This window comes from Brassica napus, chromosome A2 (assembly GCF_020379485.1).
Source record: "Brassica napus cultivar Da-Ae chromosome A2, Da-Ae, whole genome shotgun sequence".
Lineage (NCBI taxonomy): Eukaryota > Viridiplantae > Streptophyta > Magnoliopsida > Brassicales > Brassicaceae > Brassica > Brassica napus.
The window spans coordinates 7,614,655-7,631,158 of record NC_063435.1 but is presented as its reverse complement, the minus strand read 5'-3'; the positions used below and the strand labels follow the sequence as shown (position 1 = coordinate 7,631,158).

Here is a 16,504-nt window from a genome sequence, read left to right as displayed (position 1 = left end):
TCTAGGAAGCTGTCTCTGCCAAACTGCAAATGTCTACTGCAACAAGTTAAAGCAAATTATGCTTCTAGTCAGTTAAGTCGCTTTCCTTTTCTGGAAAACTCTCTCTCACTAAAACAATCATTTTAAGTATTATTACCTTCTTGTGTTTTGCTTTTTTTTTCCTTCCGAAAGCATGTATCTCGAAAATAAACTCTTTATATAGTAACTTTTAGTGGAAGGGAAATGCAATATTTGATTAAAAAAAAGGGAGATGCAGCAAGTCACAACACTGCAAAGGTAGCTTGGGTGACTGTTGCTCTTATGAAAATCCAAGGTGGACTCGGTGTAAATGATGCAGAATGGTTACTCAAGAAGGTTTTGGTTTGATAATTGGAGTCTGTTTGACTGTCTTCATGATTTCATGGGTGCTACAACTTCTACACTAGGCATCCCCCTATTCGCAACTATAGCTTCCATACATAGTAATGGATCATGGTATCTCCCTTCTCCAAGGTTAGAAACATAACTTCAATTACTGTCTCACAATACAACCATTCAGCTCAATAGTATTCATGATTACTACGAGTGGAAAGTCCATGAAGAAGTCAGTCAAAGGTTTCAAACATGTGCAGTATAAAATTACCTTTGTGGCCACATAACTGATGTTAGTTGTCTTTGGCGATCTGGATCACAAGAGGCATTCCTCGTCACATTTTTCTAATTTTGGCTTGTTGTTCAAGACATGATTTCTACAAGAGACACTCATTTGTTGGGGTCTCCAAGTTAGCCATCTTTGCTTTCTTTGTAATACCTTGCTGATTGTACTGTGAATGTAACTTCAATTTTGATGTATGGTCCTTGGTCTCAGCTAGATGTAAGTTTTTTCCTCAGCGAAGATGGTCTTGTACAATCTCTTAGATGAGTCGTTTGCCTCCGCCAAGGTTCTCAAGACTACTAATTTGTTTGCTTTGTCAATCCACCATTTACTGGATCTGGAATGAGTGAAACTCTAGACTGCATACAAATAACTTTCGCTCTTCGGAAGCAATTCTCATTACCATTGCTCGTCAATTGTGAAACAAGATTCAAAGTTTTAGGAAAGACAACCCTTCTCTCTCTTCTTAGATGATGCGAGCTTGGCTCCGATCAGCCTAATTTCTGTCATTTTTCCTCTCCTGGTCGACTTGGCATGATGTCTTGTCTCTTCACCAGATTTGATCATTCTTCCTCTGAACCTTCCAAAATGCTACTATCCAATTTAATTTGGGTTGTAGGTTTAAAATTTTGGTTCTACTTAACTTTTTCAACTGACCTTGCTTTTTAACTAGTTTGTAAACATCTTCCTTTTTAATTTTGATATGAAAGCCAACTATTGTGAACTTGTGAGGGATAGAAAACGAAAATTTTAATTAAGCGTTGATTAAGCTATTGTGAGCCGTTTGTGTGACAACTACTGTGTAGCTCAGTGGACGGTTAGCATCGCTATACGCTTCCACTCCGCGAGTTCGAGTAAAGTCACGTTGATGTTGGTGGTGGTGATTGTGATGATGATGATGATGATGATGATTAGTAGAACTTATAAACCCTAATCGATCAAATAAGGTATTCTAAAATACCTTTTTTATTAACTAAATAATTTAATTATTTCGGAAATTGAGCTTTTAATCTACAGATCCAGCACACCGGAATCGAAAATCAAACAAACAAAAGCTTGCTCGCGAAGCTAATAGAAAAGCTGCTGCTGAATCGCCATGGAGGTTGTTAAGAAACGGATCTGAGTGTTTTTTCCTGTACTCGCGAGGAGAAAGAAAGAGAGATCTGGAATAAGCGATGGGCTACGGATTGGCGATCTACGAAGGCGCGGTGGTGATGGCGTCACTGTGTCTGTTAGGATGGGCAGGTCTATGGTTCCTGAATCGGCGACTGTACAAGGAATACGAAGAGAAGCGAGCTTTGGTTCAGATCATTTTCAGCATCGTCTTCGCCTTCTCTTGTAACTTGTTGCAGCTCGTTCTCTTCGAGATCATACCTGTTCTCTCTAGAGAGTAAGTCCCAAAGCTTGATTTCTAGATTCTTCTGTTACTTTACTAGCCGCCGCCGCCGCCTCTTTGCAGGGCAAGGATGGTGAACTGGAAGGTGGATCTCTTTTGTTTGATACTGCTTCTCGTTTTCATGTTGCCCTATTACCATTGCTATTTGATGCTTCGTAATTCTGGTAAGCTTCCCTCTTCCGTTTATAGATTTTTCTTTGTTTAGAATGCAATCCTTTATAATTGGTTAACGATTGATTATCCTAGACTACAATGATTTGTTATCCTAAACAAACATCTCAGGTGTAAGAAGGGAGCGTGCCTCTGCTGCGGCTTTCTTATTCTTGACAGCATTCCTTTATGCTTTCTGGCGTATGGGGGTTCATTTTCCCATGCCTTCATCAGATAAAGGTACTACTAGCTTGTGCATCACAATATTCTCATCATACAAAGTTTTGTGGAATTTTTGTTGACTAAATGTTCTGTTTCTTTGCAAGGTTTTTTCACCATGCCTCAGCTGGTCAGTAGAATTGGGGTCATTGGTGTGACCTTAATGGCTGTCTTATCAGGATTTGGAGCTGTAAATTTGCCCTACAGCTATATTTCCCTCTTCATTAGGTAACACTATATTTCCCATAACTGCTATATACTGGTCTATGTTTTTCCCTTTTCTGGTTTATGCTTAACCCACCAATAGAGTCTTTTCCGTAAGCTGCAACATTCAATTGGCTGAATAATAAAGCATACATAACGTGTGTATATATTGCCCACCTGCATGTTCTTCCATTAGATGGTGGGAACAAAAAATGTGTAACAATATGCTTAGAAATGCACCACATACTTCCATGAGATATCTCCATTCTCTAGAGGCTTGTCACTTCAGTGATTGGGAATCTGCTGGATTGTCTAGAAGACATTGCTTTCTAATAACATTTTTATTTCTCTCTTTCACACACTTTTAGGGAGATTGGAGAAGCAGATATAATATCTTTGCAAAGGCAGCTGATGCAGTCAACTGAGACGTGCATAGCAAAGAAGAAGAAAATTATTCTGTGTCAACTGGAGGTGGAACGAAATCTAGGATCAGAAGAGGTTTGTTATTGTTTTATCCTCCGGCATAATTTATATGATTATATTGTCTAGCTTCACTGTATTTTTACCTCTCATACTTAATATACGATCTTATGGAAGAGGACTATTCTTATGTTTCAAGTTACTCATTGTACTCTGAAATGCTTGTGTCCTGTTACTTGGCAATAGTGAGCAAGCCATATAGACTGAGAATGTTGTCATAAAAGGAACCAATACTATAGATGAGTTTGGCAGCTAACCATGTAATGCTTTTTTTCCCCAGAATCAAAAACGTAGCTCTTTCTTTAGAAGAATTGTTGGGACTGTTGTGCGATCGGTTCAAGATGACCAAAAGGAGCAAGGTCAGTTTACGTGTTTTGTTTTTTGAGGTGTTGTTGTGCTGCACAAATTTTTTTTTTTGGCATAGATACTGAAACGAGTTGTTACAAATTCCTTAGTTTGAAATAGTTACTAATCATTAATCTTAGCGGCTTTGGCTTTAGGAGAGTGAGACTGGTTATATTAATGGAACAAGGACCTTTGTTATTTACTCTATTTGGGGATGTATTCTCTACTTTGATGGTACTGTTAGTAATTCGATCAACTATAACAACATAAGGGAACCGTACTGTCCTTTTTGTTATCTAGAAGACTCTAAACCCAAAGAGTAACGTTGATTCTTACTACAGTGCGAGGCTTACGTCTGTTTTTGTCCATACAAATGTTGAGTTGACCTTTTATCTAGTGCAGAAGAATTGTATTCAAGATTTCAAGTACCCCTTGAAATATTTTTTTCCTTGGTTTTTGAGATTAGTTTTTGTTAAGTTGTTAACACAAGTACCACTTGCAATCATGTTTTCCTTGGTTATTGGGATTAGTTTCTGGTGATATCCCCCTAATTTATTGATACTTTTTCTTGAGAAGACATAAAAATATTGGAGGCGGAGGTGGAAGGCTTAGAAGAGTTGTCAAAGCAGTTATTTTTGGAAATATATGAGCTACGCCAAGCAAAGGTTCGCTTTCAGCTGCTTCGGTTTTGATTCGTTACAGAATTATACTCACTGACTTGGTGGTTACATCTTTTACTTGGTTGACTTTTCTGTTCTTAATATGCTATTTCTGGTGGTCTTTTTTTGGTTGTGATACTCTTTTTACATATGCTCTAACTCTATCCTATTTTCAGGATGCTGCTGCCTTCTCTAGAACTTGGAGGGGTCATGTGCAGAACTTACTTGGTTATGCATGTTCCATTTATTGTGTGTATAAAATGCTGAAGGTAATTTTCTGCATCTCTAACGAGGTTCTAGCTTTTTATTTTGTAAACTCTACCCTATACTCCATCCTCGTATCAATTGCAAGAGAATTTAAACTGCTTCGCATGCTTATGAAAATAACACTTGTAACCAATGCTGGTTTCATTGATAGATACTTGTGGCAGGGATCAAATTGCTTTAATTTTTTCTTTGAGTTCTTTACTGTCCTTTGAAAGAGTGTGTTGGTATCCACGTGGACTTGGGTAGCTTTTTGGTTTGAATGGTAACATATTTGGAGGATTGTAAAATAGATTTTACGGAATAAGTTCCTCAATGATACTTCAAAATTGTGCCCGTCAGTTAGATACTTTTTCAACAATTTTTTTTCTCTTTTAATCATTCTTTTTATAAATAAAAGGATCACCGTTCTTCAAAATTTTATAACATTCATAAAATTACATATTATATTCATACGACAAATATATTCCATTTAGTCTTGAATAACTACTCTTATTGCGCTTTTATTGATGTTCCTCTCTTTGTTACTTTTTGAAGCGTTATGCTGTAAGGTATCAGTTGATTATTAGATTTGGACAGTTCTTCATTTAATTATCTTTTTCTGAAACCCTTTATACCGTGCGGCTCGGAAATAGTTAATAGTTTTCTATGGAAATCTCTACCTTACTATATACATTGTTTTCTATATCCCTTGTTCAAATTCTAATTGTAACCGTGAACAAGTAACTCTAGTTTCTTCATTGTTTTCACTTTCTGTTTTGTGCAGTCTCTACAAAGTGTTGTCTTCAAGGAGGTATTCACTTGTTTTAAGTTCATTATACATCATTACTGTCCTTTAATGAATCATTTTGTGTGCCTCTTACTACATGAAATTGCTAGTAATCAGTTTGTTTACAGGCTGGTACAAAAGATCCTGTTACAATGATGATCAGCATATTCTTGCGGTGGTTTGATATAGGAGTAGATGCTGCCTTGCTCTCACAGGTTTGTGTTACTTTTCGTATGCTATCTCAGATAATGAAGTAATTAAGCTAAAGAAATCCAACCTGAACGGTATTACTTTCTTTTTTACAATGTTGTTCTTTCTCGAATTAAAAGCCTAGGCATTTCTCTCTCAGACATATCTCACTTTCTGTTGGCTTTGATGGAATGCAAAGTTAACTAAATAAAGAGATCATAGCTTTCTCAAGGCCTAGTTATATGACCTAACTTATCAGAAAATGTGAAATTTATGCCGACTTCTCAATTTCTGTACGTAAGGATTGCTGGATTGTACAACTTTGTTCTAACCCTGTTTCTTTCTTTCTTTCTTGTTTGCAGTATATTTCCCTGTTGTTTATTGGGATGTTGATTGTGATTTCTGTAAGGGGATTCTTGACGAATTTGATGAAGGTGAATTATTATTCTAGTTTCTCAATTGTTTTCATTTTCATTGGTGTGTCCTTGTATTGTCATCTGTGCACTCAAGCCCCTGGATATTTTTCGATGAAAGCCACGTTCATATAATTTCTCATGCAGTCCTTTTGATGTCTTCTCCTGAGTTTGAGTGCGGTCTAGTATTGGTTTAATGAGTTGTAGTATGTGGATGGTGCAGTTTTTCTTTGCAGTGTCGAGAGTGGGAAGTGGTTCTTCAAGCAATGTTGTGCTTTTCCTATCTGAAATCATGGGGATGTACTTTTTGTCTTCCATTCTTCTTATCAGAAAAAGCTTGAGAAATGAGTACAGGTACGCAAAAGGAGATCGTTATATCTTAATTTCCTTAAAATTTAAAGTACTTGATGGCTTGTTTTGGCTAGAGATTTCGTACGTATATGGAACTTTCTACTTGTTGAGAAGCAACCTTTGTAGCATTGAATGCGTCAGAAACCATACTTGCTGCTGAGTTTAAAAGATGGAAACAGGCAATCTAAAGCATTGTAGCTTGTGGGTGTAACTTTGCAGGGGAATCATAACGGATGTATTGGGTGGAGATATCCAGTTTGATTTCTATCATCGATGGTTCGATGCAATTTTTGTGGCTAGCGCCTTTCTTTCTCTCCTTCTGCTTTCTGCACACTACACTTCTAGGCAGTCTGATAAGCACGCCATTGAGTAAGCTTGGCCTACACAAAGCTTAAAGTCAAGTTATTACTAGTAACGGTTGCATAATGTGTGGCTTATTCCCTTGGCTATTTGTTTATTGTTGACACTTCTGAGAGAGAAATTTTAGCTAATCGGTTCGAAACTCCATACATACACATACACTCTTGTACCATTAAGTAATATATTATTATTGACACTTAGTTATGTTAAGTTCTTTCTACGTTGTTTCTACTGATGGAGTGATGGATAAGTCAACGAGATTCTTGCTCATATTCGAAATTGCAAGTGCATAAGCACTCTTGAAGTAGCTTCAACTTTCATTGTTTGACTTGTTTTTTTTTTCATATAACAATGTACCATTTCAAGTTTAAAAAAAAAACAATTCATGAATTTACTTGTACATTATCAATTTATCATTCATTATAATTGTTTTTATTATTTATAATGCAAACATGTTAACAAGAGCGTCCAACTGGTGTTCTATCAAGTCAGAAATTTCAAGTTTTTTTCCTCGGGATATATTTCAATCTGAAAGTACAACTTTAAATTATTTTATTAAAACAGAAATTACGACTTTATTTCATATTTGATTTTTCAAGTTGGATCATTCATTAAAAGTTTACTTAAATGATATTTCTATGTTTTTTCTTAGAGCATCCCAATGTAAAACTTCATTTTTCCTCTAAAATAGAGTAAAAGTGAAAATTGAGTAAAATTGCTTCAACTCTACTCCATTTCACACTTCATAATGAAGTGATGAACAAACAAAAATTAGATTACTCCATTTATGGAGTAAATTTCATTATAAAGTGAGATATGAAGTGGAGTTGGAGCATTCCTTACTCCATATTCACTTTTACTCTATTTTAGAGAAAAAAATGGAGCAGAGATGAAGATGCCCTTAAACATCTGAATAAAATCTTTTTATATCTTTTTTACAATATAAATATATATTTCGTATTTATTTAAAATACAAATGTATATTTCATTTTTCACTTTAAATATAAATATATATATTGTGTTTTTCACTTGAACAAACCTTTTAAATAATAGATTATTTAAAATATACATTTATATTTCGTTTTTTACTAAAATAAACCTTTTAAGTATCTAATTAATTTTGTAATAATATTAAACTCATGTACAATTTGTATTAAATTTTTAATATTAATCAAACGTAATATTTTCAATTTAATCTATCATTTATAGTATTTAAGATTTGTTAATTTAGAATTTTGTACCCCACATTGATAAAATATGTTATTAATATGAATGACCCGTCTACAAATATTATTTTGAAAGTGCTTTATTTTACTGTTATTAAATCGTCTGTTAATCCAAATAACAACCACAAATTTTTCGAAAGAGAAAAAAAGCACAAATAAATAAAAATAATAGCGAAAGCGCACAGAGCGTGGATGCCAGCGGCAAGCACATGGTATAGAAGGGAGGCAAAGCATAAAGCTCAAGCCGACGCCGAGTCAACACGCGGGTCAACTCGAGTCTCTCTCTCACACATAAAATTTAGCAAATTCCAAATTAAGATTCACCACTCTCCTCATTCGTCGCTCCAAATCTACTTTGGTTTCCTGATTAAAAGAGAAAAGAAGATAACCAAAAAAAAAAAGATCATTTTGGTGTCGGTGGTTAATTCTTTTCGCTCCCTCTCCAAGCGTTTCCTCAGGTCTCCTCATTTTCCCTCTGCATTTTTTCTATATCGTACTCTCTGTTTTCACTTGAATCATCTAAGAATTAGCATTTCTATCCATACGGACATGAGCATTAGCAAATTTTAAATAGATCTTTATGAACTCAAAAACGCAGATCCAAACAAACAACAACGCCATGACCATGAGCAACGGCGATTCGAAAACCTCAACACCTTTCAGAATCTTCGTCGGTTACGACCCTCGCGAAGATCTCGCCTACAAAGTCTGTCACCACTCCATCACCAAGAGATCTTCCATCCCCGTCGAGATCACCCCCATCGTCCAGTCAGATCTCCGAGAGAGAGGCCTCTACTGGAGAGAAAGAAACAACCTCGAGAGCACCGAGTTCTCCTTCACACGCTTCCTCACTCCCCACCTGTCAGACTACCAAGGCTGGGCTATGTTCGTCGACTGCGATTTCCTCTACATCGCGGACATTAAAGAGCTCGTTGATCTGATCGACGACAAGTACGCCATCATGTGCGTTCAGCATGACTACACTCCCAAAGAGACCACTAAGATGGACGGCGCCGTGCAAACCGTGTACCCGAGGAAGAACTGGTCCTCCATGGTGCTTTACAACTGCGGCCACCCGAAGAACAAGACTTTGACCCCCGAGGCTGTGAATACTCAGAGCGGTGCCTTCCTCCATAGGTTCCAGTGGCTGGAGGATGAGGAGATTGGGTCTGTTCCTTTCGTCTGGAACTTTCTTGAAGGGCATAACAGGGTCGTCGAGAACGATCCCGCCACCCAGCCTAAGGCCGTGCATTTTACTCGCGGCGGGCCTTGGTTCGACGCTTGGAAGAATTGCGACTTTGCTGATCTCTGGCTCGGTGAGATGGAAGAGTACTCCAAAGAGAACAACAACACAGAAAAATAGGTATGATACTTTGCCAACACAAATATGTAGCTTACTCTTGTGGAATGGCTTTGGATTTATCATTTTCTCATTGAAATTCGTTTTAATTATTCGCCACACTAATACCAATATTAAGACCTATTCGTTTTTTTTTTTGGGTTGGACTTGTACCTTGTGATGATATTTTATTTGTAATTTGAATGAAGCAACTTATTTTTATTTGTGACACATTATGCAGCACTTGTTCTTAATTGGTTTATTATAATCACTAATCCAAAGTAATTATCGTTAGCTCATATTGATGAACCTCAATTTATACTATAGCCAATTGATATGAGGATAGTAGGAGTCTCAATATCTGCTGTAGGCAATTGATACAGGAATAAATGATAAAACACAAACCAAAAACACATTAGGGATGAAAACGAAACTGATGTGAACCTTGCCTGCTCAAACCCCATAGGACAAGCTGAACACTTTGGTCGTGTTGGTTGAAGTGACACTTACTTTGGCTAACTGGTCGAGCTGAATCGAAGTGACACTTACTGGTCGAGATTAATCGAAGTGACACTTACCTTGGCAAGCTAGACGAGATGATATTCAAGTTAGCTGGACTGACACTCATCTGAACGAGCTGAGCAAGCTGGTTTAATCTTCCGAGCTGATTCGACCACCCGAGAAGCTACATTGGACGAATGGGCTTATGGTGGAATGCATTTGGGCCTAAATGTAGATCCAAACAATTCTATGGTTTACAACTTTGGCCAAGAAGTAAACAAATTATTCCTTGGAGTATTTTCGACCAAGCTGTCCAAAGAGAGTTCCAAGACTGGTCAGAACTGTGTGAAGACCAAGACTTAGCCTTTATTTTAGTTAAAAATCATTATTGAGTCGAAGTCTTTGTTTTCTAAGTAGTTTCTAATTTTTGTTTTCATCATTTTCATTTTTGATTTCTACAGATTGTAATCCTACAAATAAGGTCTAAGTTGCCATAAATAAATCATACTATTTTTTTTATCATAGACTTGTTTTGTTTGAGAGTGATACTCTTTGTTTCTTTGGAATGTTTCAATATTTTGGTGTGAGGCTGAAGATCAAACCGATATATCATACTCTCTCTATTTCTAAAGTATATATGTTTTAGAAAAAAAATTGTTTCAAAAAGATACATTTTTTTTATATTTTCAATACATTAATTAATTAAAAATTGTACTTTTTAAAAAATACAATCGTGTTTAATAAAATCTCATTGGTTAAAAGTTATTGGGAATAGTTAATTAAGAAAAACAATATATTGAAAAATATAATTTTATATGTTTTTTTAATAAATGTAAAAAAGCTATAACATGGATCTTTTAAGATCAGATGAAGTAAGTTATTTCGTAAACTCTTTTGTGACCATTCTACTATCAAACTTGCTTGTTTTACGTTTTCGCAGTATCAACAAAGTACATGTACGGAATTACCTAATATTTATTATATTTTTAATATATGTGAAAATTTTATCTTTTTTTAAAAGACAGAGTATTTCATAAAACATATTATCAAAAGCTTTGAAATTTTGCAAAATATTTTTCTTCAACTTTGGGATAAAGCGTTTTGACTTGAAAAGAACAAAAGATTCCTAAACATTTCATATCGAATATTGGTGGACTCCAATACGCTGATTCCCGATATGAACTCTTCTTTATTTTGTAAATGGAAAACTTAACTTTTGAAAAAAATATCAAACCGGACTCCAATACGCCAATTCCAGATGTGAACTCATCCATAGTGGAACTGTGTCCAGCGGACTACATGCAAAGTGGTAGTTGTCACAATGACCTTGTTTTAGCTCTCATTACCCTTTTTTAGCTCTCATTGCTTACTTCACGTCTTCTAACAATATTTGTTTGCTACTGACGTTCTACTAAATCACAAAAATAAACTTAACTGAACCTATTTTGACCATATCCACTTGGAAAAAACTGTGAACAAAAAAAGAAGATAAACCAAAGTAAAATATGGATGTACATGATTGGCTCTTATCCCAATACATATGGTGTCAGAAAAGTTTGTGGCAGTAAAAGTTCATCAGACTGTACTAACATCATAATTTCAGACGCAGTCACTTTTGTTGTCTCTCCAACCTCCAATTGAGGTCTCTTGCACCGTCCATCCTAAAAGAGATAATACTAAATTTTTTTATAACAAACAAAAAAAAAAGTTTCTATCAAAAGAGAAATTGACTTTGAAAATAACTTTACTTTTAAATGTGGGATATTACATAAAACACCATAACATTAACATTTTAAACTATTCCTAAAAAATCTTTTATAGCATTTAAGTCTTTTTCCAATCACAACTACTTAACCATGCAAAATCAAATTAACATTGCATTAGATATATATATAAAGTTCAACGTATTACATAACCAAACTTGGCTAATCAGTTATTCCTACCCTTAGACACGAAATCCAATTAGTCAAGATTAATTAGTTAACAACAATTATTTCTGGTACATAATTATGATTGTTCCGAGTATGCACTACATGTATAACTATTAACCGACATCGGTTTCTTTTTTTCCAACTTGGTTAACTATATTAATTTTCCACTTAATATATACTCACTTTGACACCATGCATCGTTACATCTAAAAATCACTAAAACACTACAAAACGAAAAAGATGGAAAAATGTAAAAGATAAAATGTTAAGAAAGTCCTAAGGCGGAACCACATGATCACCCATATAAAGCTACCGACCATCAAGAATGGTATGCAAAAAAGAACAACCATGTAACTGAAGCAAGAGAAGTTTATCAAAATTTTGAAGGAGAAATGATTGTTTGTAGTTTTTGAAACAGTTTTTGGTTTTGATTTTCCAAAAACCATTTTTGATCCAATCAAGATTTTTGGGTTTTAGATTTCCTAAAATTTAGGGAAACTAGTTTTTAGAATAACTAACTATTTCTAAGCAAAAGTCAAAATCCAAGTTTTTTCTAGTTTTATGGCCCTAACGATGATTTTATATTATTTTTTTGAAATTATAAATACTCTTATTTAATAGATATTAATTAAGAAAATAATATTCAAAAGATCAATAATAAAGAAACTACTTATCTAGCTGGTGCTTACCGTATGAGAGTATGTAATATTCTCAATCACATACACATAAAATATATGATTATATGTATATATGTGCATAGTTTTGGAACTTTAGTTTCAACAATATAGTTCCAGCCTATTTTTTTATTTAGTAATGTCACATTTATTAAAAAATAATTTATAAGAACCAAATATTTACAGAGTAATCAAATAACTAATATGTAACAAGCATAATCTAAATATTACCATATGTGTAGAATTATATGTTGCCACAATTTTAGAAATATACACCTAGAATTAAATTTTGTAGTTAACCAGTAATGAATATATATATATATATAGATTATCGTTATGGTAAATTTTATTAAAAATTATGTTTACACATTTCATTTTATATGTACATATTTCTAAATATATTATATATACAAGTTTATAAAATAAAGTATATATATACATATGTCTGAACATAGAATTAAAATTTTAATTTATCTTTAAACATAAAATTATATTATTTTGTTTATGCTTTTTTTAATAATATTCTATATTTTATTATATTTTCATCATATTATTTTAAAAGTAAAAACCAAAAACCAAAAACCAAAAACTAAAAACAAAAATCTAAAATCAACATTCATGCTTCTCTAAAAACTAAAATCTACTGCAAAATCAAAAACCAAAAACCAAAATCTAAAAACCAAACAAACAATCATCAAAGAGATGTTGGTTCTTAATCTATTGGAGAGGAAGATGAAGAAGAGTTGTTGAAGAGAGACCATGGTATACCATACTCTGATCAACATGATGAAAACCAACAAGAAACTCATTATCAAGTCGACTAAAAAATTATAGAGGAGAACAAGAATGTCATAATATATTTGTTTAGGGAAAGTCTTCAATGAGGTTGGAAGAGAAGATGATAAGTTCAGATACACCCATTTTGCAGACCATCATCAAGAACCATAATGATACCTATGATGGGAGAGAAGCATAAAACAACCAGTTTAGATGTTTTTAGATTTTTATGAATTTTATGATTTTCTAAAATTTTATATCTATGGAAATTTATTATTTTTATTATTTTATGAAATATTCAATTTTTTTTGGAAAAAAAAACAACTGTTTTTTCTGCAAGAGCTGTTGTTAATTGAGAACATTCATAAAATTGATTATTCAGTTAAGTTTGGTTTGATTTGATTATTCAGTTAAGTTTGGTTTGATTTGTCGGTCCTAAATAAAACATCCTTACCTAAAAATTAATATAAAGATAAATAAAAAGTAGAGGACTTGTAGCAATAAAGAAAACATTAATCCCCCCATACACAGAGCCACTTTCTTGTTCCGCCAACCTCTCATTATAAATGAAAGCGACTCTCGCACCCTCCTCTCTCATAAGCCTCCCCAGGCACAAAGTATCTTCTCTCCGTTCACCGTCGCTTCTCCTTCAGTCCCAACGGCCATCCTCAGCCTTAATGACGACGACGACGGCATCACGTGGAAGCGTGGCTGTGACGGCTGCTGCTACCTCCTCCGTTGAGGCCCTGCGGGAAGGGATAGCGGAATTCTACAACGAGACGTCGGGACTATGGGAGGAGATTTGGGGAGATCATATGCATCACGGCTTCTACGATCCTGATTCCTCTGTTCAACTTTCAGATTCCGGTCACCGGGAAGCTCAGATCCGGATGATCGAAGAGTCTCTACGTTTCGCCGGCGTTACTGGTTCGCTTCTCATGTTATACACTTAGAGTTTGATTCGTTGTGTTGTTATGAATGATAAAACTACTACACATGAACACTTTCTAGATTTATTATAAACGTTTTTTTTAACTTATATTATAAACAATTCTTACAAACAAAATACTCTTTGAACTCTTAAAAATATATAACAATGGTTTAGTTTTGATTTGTCGGTAAGAGAAATGAGTAGGGATGTTTGAAGCCAGATAAAGCCTTTATTTTATCCCTGGGGAGAGGCTTACAGTAAGCCACGTCCCATCCAGAAGCAGACCCATTCCCTAACTAGGCTGGATGATGATGAATAAGTTCTTCCTCATTTCAAGATTAAGAAAACAATCCAAACTGAAATAATAATGCGCAGTCGGTGAAAATATATTTATGCTTGGGATTGTTCTTGTTATTATTAATTTATATTATAAACACATGACTTTTTTAAAGAAGAGGAGAAAAAGATAAAGAGAGTAGTGGATGTTGGGTGTGGGATCGGCGGAAGCTCAAGGTATATTGCCTCTAAATTTGGTGCCGAATGCATTGGCATCACACTCAGTCCTGTTCAAGCCAAGAGAGCCAATGATCTCGCCGCCGCTCAATCACTCTCTCATAAGGTGTCTTCTTGTACATTCGACCATTTTTTTCTGCGGAATCTGAGCTAACTGAGACGCCACTGGACCAGGTTTCCTTCCAAGTTGCAGATGCACTGGAGCAACCGTTTGAAGATGGTATATTCGATCTTGTGTGGTCAATGGAAAGCGGTGAGCATATGCCTGACAAGGCCAAGGTATACTACCTAGCTCACTTTAGTAGACAATATCCATCTTTTTGATGTCAATGACGTCCATTAATTTTTAAATAAACAAAATAAAAAAATGAGAGTAAAATTTTGTCAAACTTATCTAATAATATTATGTAATAATACCACGTTTTTCTATTTAATTATGGCATGGTTTCTTGTTTTGTCTAAAAATTTTAGGCAGAGTTTACAAAAAGAAAATTGTAGTATCTGTTAGAAAACAGAATCCAAGTGTGATATTTTTGAAACTCATTCAGTCTTCGTTGTGGAAGTATATTTACCGTGTGTGCGAAATGAGTGTAGTTCGTGAAGGAATTGGTACGTGTGGCGGCTCCAGGAGGAAGGATAATAATAGTGACATGGTGCCACAGAAATCTATCTCCAGGGGAAGAAGCTTTGCAGCCATGGGAGCAGAACCTCTTGGACAGAATCTGCAAAACATTTTATCTCCCGGCCTGGTGCTCCACCTCGGATTATGTCGATTTGCTTCAGTCCCTCTCGCTCCAGGTTATTATATTTCTCACGCTCCAATTGCTAAAATTAGTACTTGGAGCTAGTTAAGTAGTGTCTCAAATATATGTGTGTTTGTAGGATATTAAGTGTGCAGATTGGTCAGAGAACGTAGCTCCTTTCTGGCCGGCGGTTATACGAACCGCATTAACGTGGAAGGGCCTTGTGTCTCTGCTTCGTAGTGGTATGTTTCCGCAATGTTGTTTACTTTCATGATTCCAAATGTTTATGAGATTAGAACTAAGGTTGTTGGGTGTCGGAAACACACAGGTATGAAGAGTATAAAAGGAGCATTGACAATGCCATTGATGATTGAAGGGTACAAGAAAGGTGTCATTAAGTTTGGCATCATCACTTGCCAGAAGCCTCTCTAATAAGTTTAATCTATAAACAATAAAATTGTCTTTTAAGTGCTTTTCAGCGAATTGATTTCTATCTATGATATAGGAGATTGAATAAGAGTCGCTTAAGAAATGTGGATGCATGAGATCCCTTAACGTCATGAATATTGTAGTTGATGTCCATTATGGAATGTTCTAAATTTACTTGATTCCTAAAACTAAAAGGACCTACATATATGTTTCATTATCAATAGAATAAGACACACAAATTCCTCTTCTCTTTTTACTTACAACCCTAGCAGTTGAGCCCCTAAAAACCAGTGATATCTCCATCATAAGATTCATAACTCATCCTCAATCATCGAGCCGACCAATGAGATAACTTCTCATGATTTATAAATCTGCCGTGATTTATTATTGATCTATTGCTTTTCTTCTATATGCCACCAAAATTTAAACCATGTTTCGTTTTATAAGTTACTAGTATTGGTCCCATGCTGCGCATGGGAGTAGTTTTGGCTTACAAATAAAAGTAAAGTAAATGTTTAATTACATATAACTAAAAATGACATGTAACTTTGATTTATCAGGAGATAAGTATTAACATATTATAATTAATTAGATTTTCTTAAATTTTGTTAAATTTATTTTAATTAGCTTGTTGGATACAAATATTACTTTGATGCTTTCCTGCTTTACTTTTATGTCTTGTTCTTTTTCCATATTTTCCTAATTCTTAGCATGCAATCTATGCTTCTTAGTTTATTACATCTAGTCATTTATTTAGTATATCCATCTGTAAACAGTAAGAATCATATGTAACAGAGAAACATCATATCGTGAAAGCAAATCAAACGGTAAAATAATCAAGTTATCAAAGTTGCTACTAACACGTAGCTGCTAATACAAACAAAGTTACTGCAAGAACTACAATAATACAAACACGTAGCTGCTACTACGTATCTATGTTAATTTTGTCTTAGAATTTAAGCAGCCTTCCAATGAAATATTGATTTTGCCATCTTAAACAGGTCATG

The 16,504-nt window shown here is 34.7% G+C and overlaps 3 protein-coding genes across 4 annotated transcripts; all 3 read left to right on the top strand.

Annotated features, from left to right (window-relative positions):
* Nucleotides 1–1,428: 1,428 nt before the first annotated feature.
* Nucleotides 1,429–6,871, top strand: LOC106406696 (GPCR-type G protein 1). The gene is made up of 15 exons (XM_048754680.1): nucleotides 1,429–1,581; nucleotides 1,652–2,024; nucleotides 2,094–2,194; nucleotides 2,313–2,420; nucleotides 2,507–2,627; nucleotides 2,972–3,101; nucleotides 3,364–3,442; nucleotides 4,005–4,093; nucleotides 4,264–4,356; nucleotides 5,118–5,144; nucleotides 5,249–5,335; nucleotides 5,672–5,743; nucleotides 5,946–6,076; nucleotides 6,293–6,442; nucleotides 6,660–6,871. The coding sequence occupies exons 2-15, from the start codon at nucleotides 1,810–1,812 to the stop codon at nucleotides 6,724–6,726; spliced, it is 1,470 nt and encodes a 489-aa protein (XP_048610637.1). The 5' UTR covers nucleotides 1,429–1,581; nucleotides 1,652–1,809; the 3' UTR covers nucleotides 6,727–6,871.
* Nucleotides 6,872–7,788: 917 nt separating this feature from the next.
* Nucleotides 7,789–9,225, top strand: LOC106406865 (protein CDI). Its single transcript, XM_013847604.3, has 2 exons — nucleotides 7,789–8,117; nucleotides 8,258–9,225. Exon 2 carries the CDS (start codon nucleotides 8,279–8,281, stop codon nucleotides 9,020–9,022), a length of 744 nt encoding a protein of 247 aa, XP_013703058.2. The 5' UTR covers nucleotides 7,789–8,117; nucleotides 8,258–8,278; the 3' UTR covers nucleotides 9,023–9,225.
* Nucleotides 9,226–13,355: 4,130 nt separating this feature from the next.
* On the top strand, nucleotides 13,356–15,676 carry LOC125574762 (tocopherol O-methyltransferase, chloroplastic-like). 2 transcript variants are annotated; one of them, XM_048754665.1, is made up of 6 exons: nucleotides 13,356–13,808; nucleotides 14,265–14,431; nucleotides 14,500–14,604; nucleotides 14,920–15,123; nucleotides 15,208–15,310; nucleotides 15,397–15,676. In XM_048754665.1, exons 1-6 carry the CDS (start codon nucleotides 13,448–13,450, stop codon nucleotides 15,498–15,500), a joined length of 1,044 nt encoding a protein of 347 aa, XP_048610622.1. In that variant the 5' UTR covers nucleotides 13,356–13,447; the 3' UTR covers nucleotides 15,501–15,676. The 2 variants fall into 2 exon arrangements, with proteins under 2 accessions (XP_048610622.1, XP_013702364.2); XM_013846910.3 differs by having other exon boundaries at nucleotides 13,381–13,808; nucleotides 14,268–14,431.
* The last annotated feature ends 828 nt before the right edge of the window (nucleotides 15,677–16,504 follow it).

What these genes read in the sequence shown, in the direction of transcription:
- LOC106406696 (XM_048754680.1), top strand. Translation starts at nt 1,810, where the DNA reads ATGGGCTACGGATTGGCGATCTACGAAGGCGCGGTGGTGATGGCGTCA. An exon ending in TTTGATGCTTCGTAATTCTG is followed by an intron (nt 2,195 to 2,312) that starts GTAAGCTTCCCT and finishes CAAACATCTCAG; the next exon opens with GTGTAAGAAGGGAGCGTGCC. An exon ending in TCTTGACGAATTTGATGAAG is followed by an intron (nt 5,744 to 5,945) that starts GTGAATTATTAT and finishes TGGATGGTGCAG; the next exon opens with TTTTTCTTTGCAGTGTCGAG.
- LOC106406865 (XM_013847604.3), top strand. Translation starts at nt 8,279, where the DNA reads ATGACCATGAGCAACGGCGATTCGAAAACCTCAACACCTTTCAGAATC.
- LOC125574762 (XM_048754665.1), top strand. Translation starts at nt 13,448, where the DNA reads ATGAAAGCGACTCTCGCACCCTCCTCTCTCATAAGCCTCCCCAGGCAC. An exon ending in CTCAATCACTCTCTCATAAG is followed by an intron (nt 14,432 to 14,499) that starts GTGTCTTCTTGT and finishes CCACTGGACCAG; the next exon opens with GTTTCCTTCCAAGTTGCAGA. An exon ending in ATATGCCTGACAAGGCCAAG is followed by an intron (nt 14,605 to 14,919) that starts GTATACTACCTA and finishes AAATGAGTGTAG; the next exon opens with TTCGTGAAGGAATTGGTACG.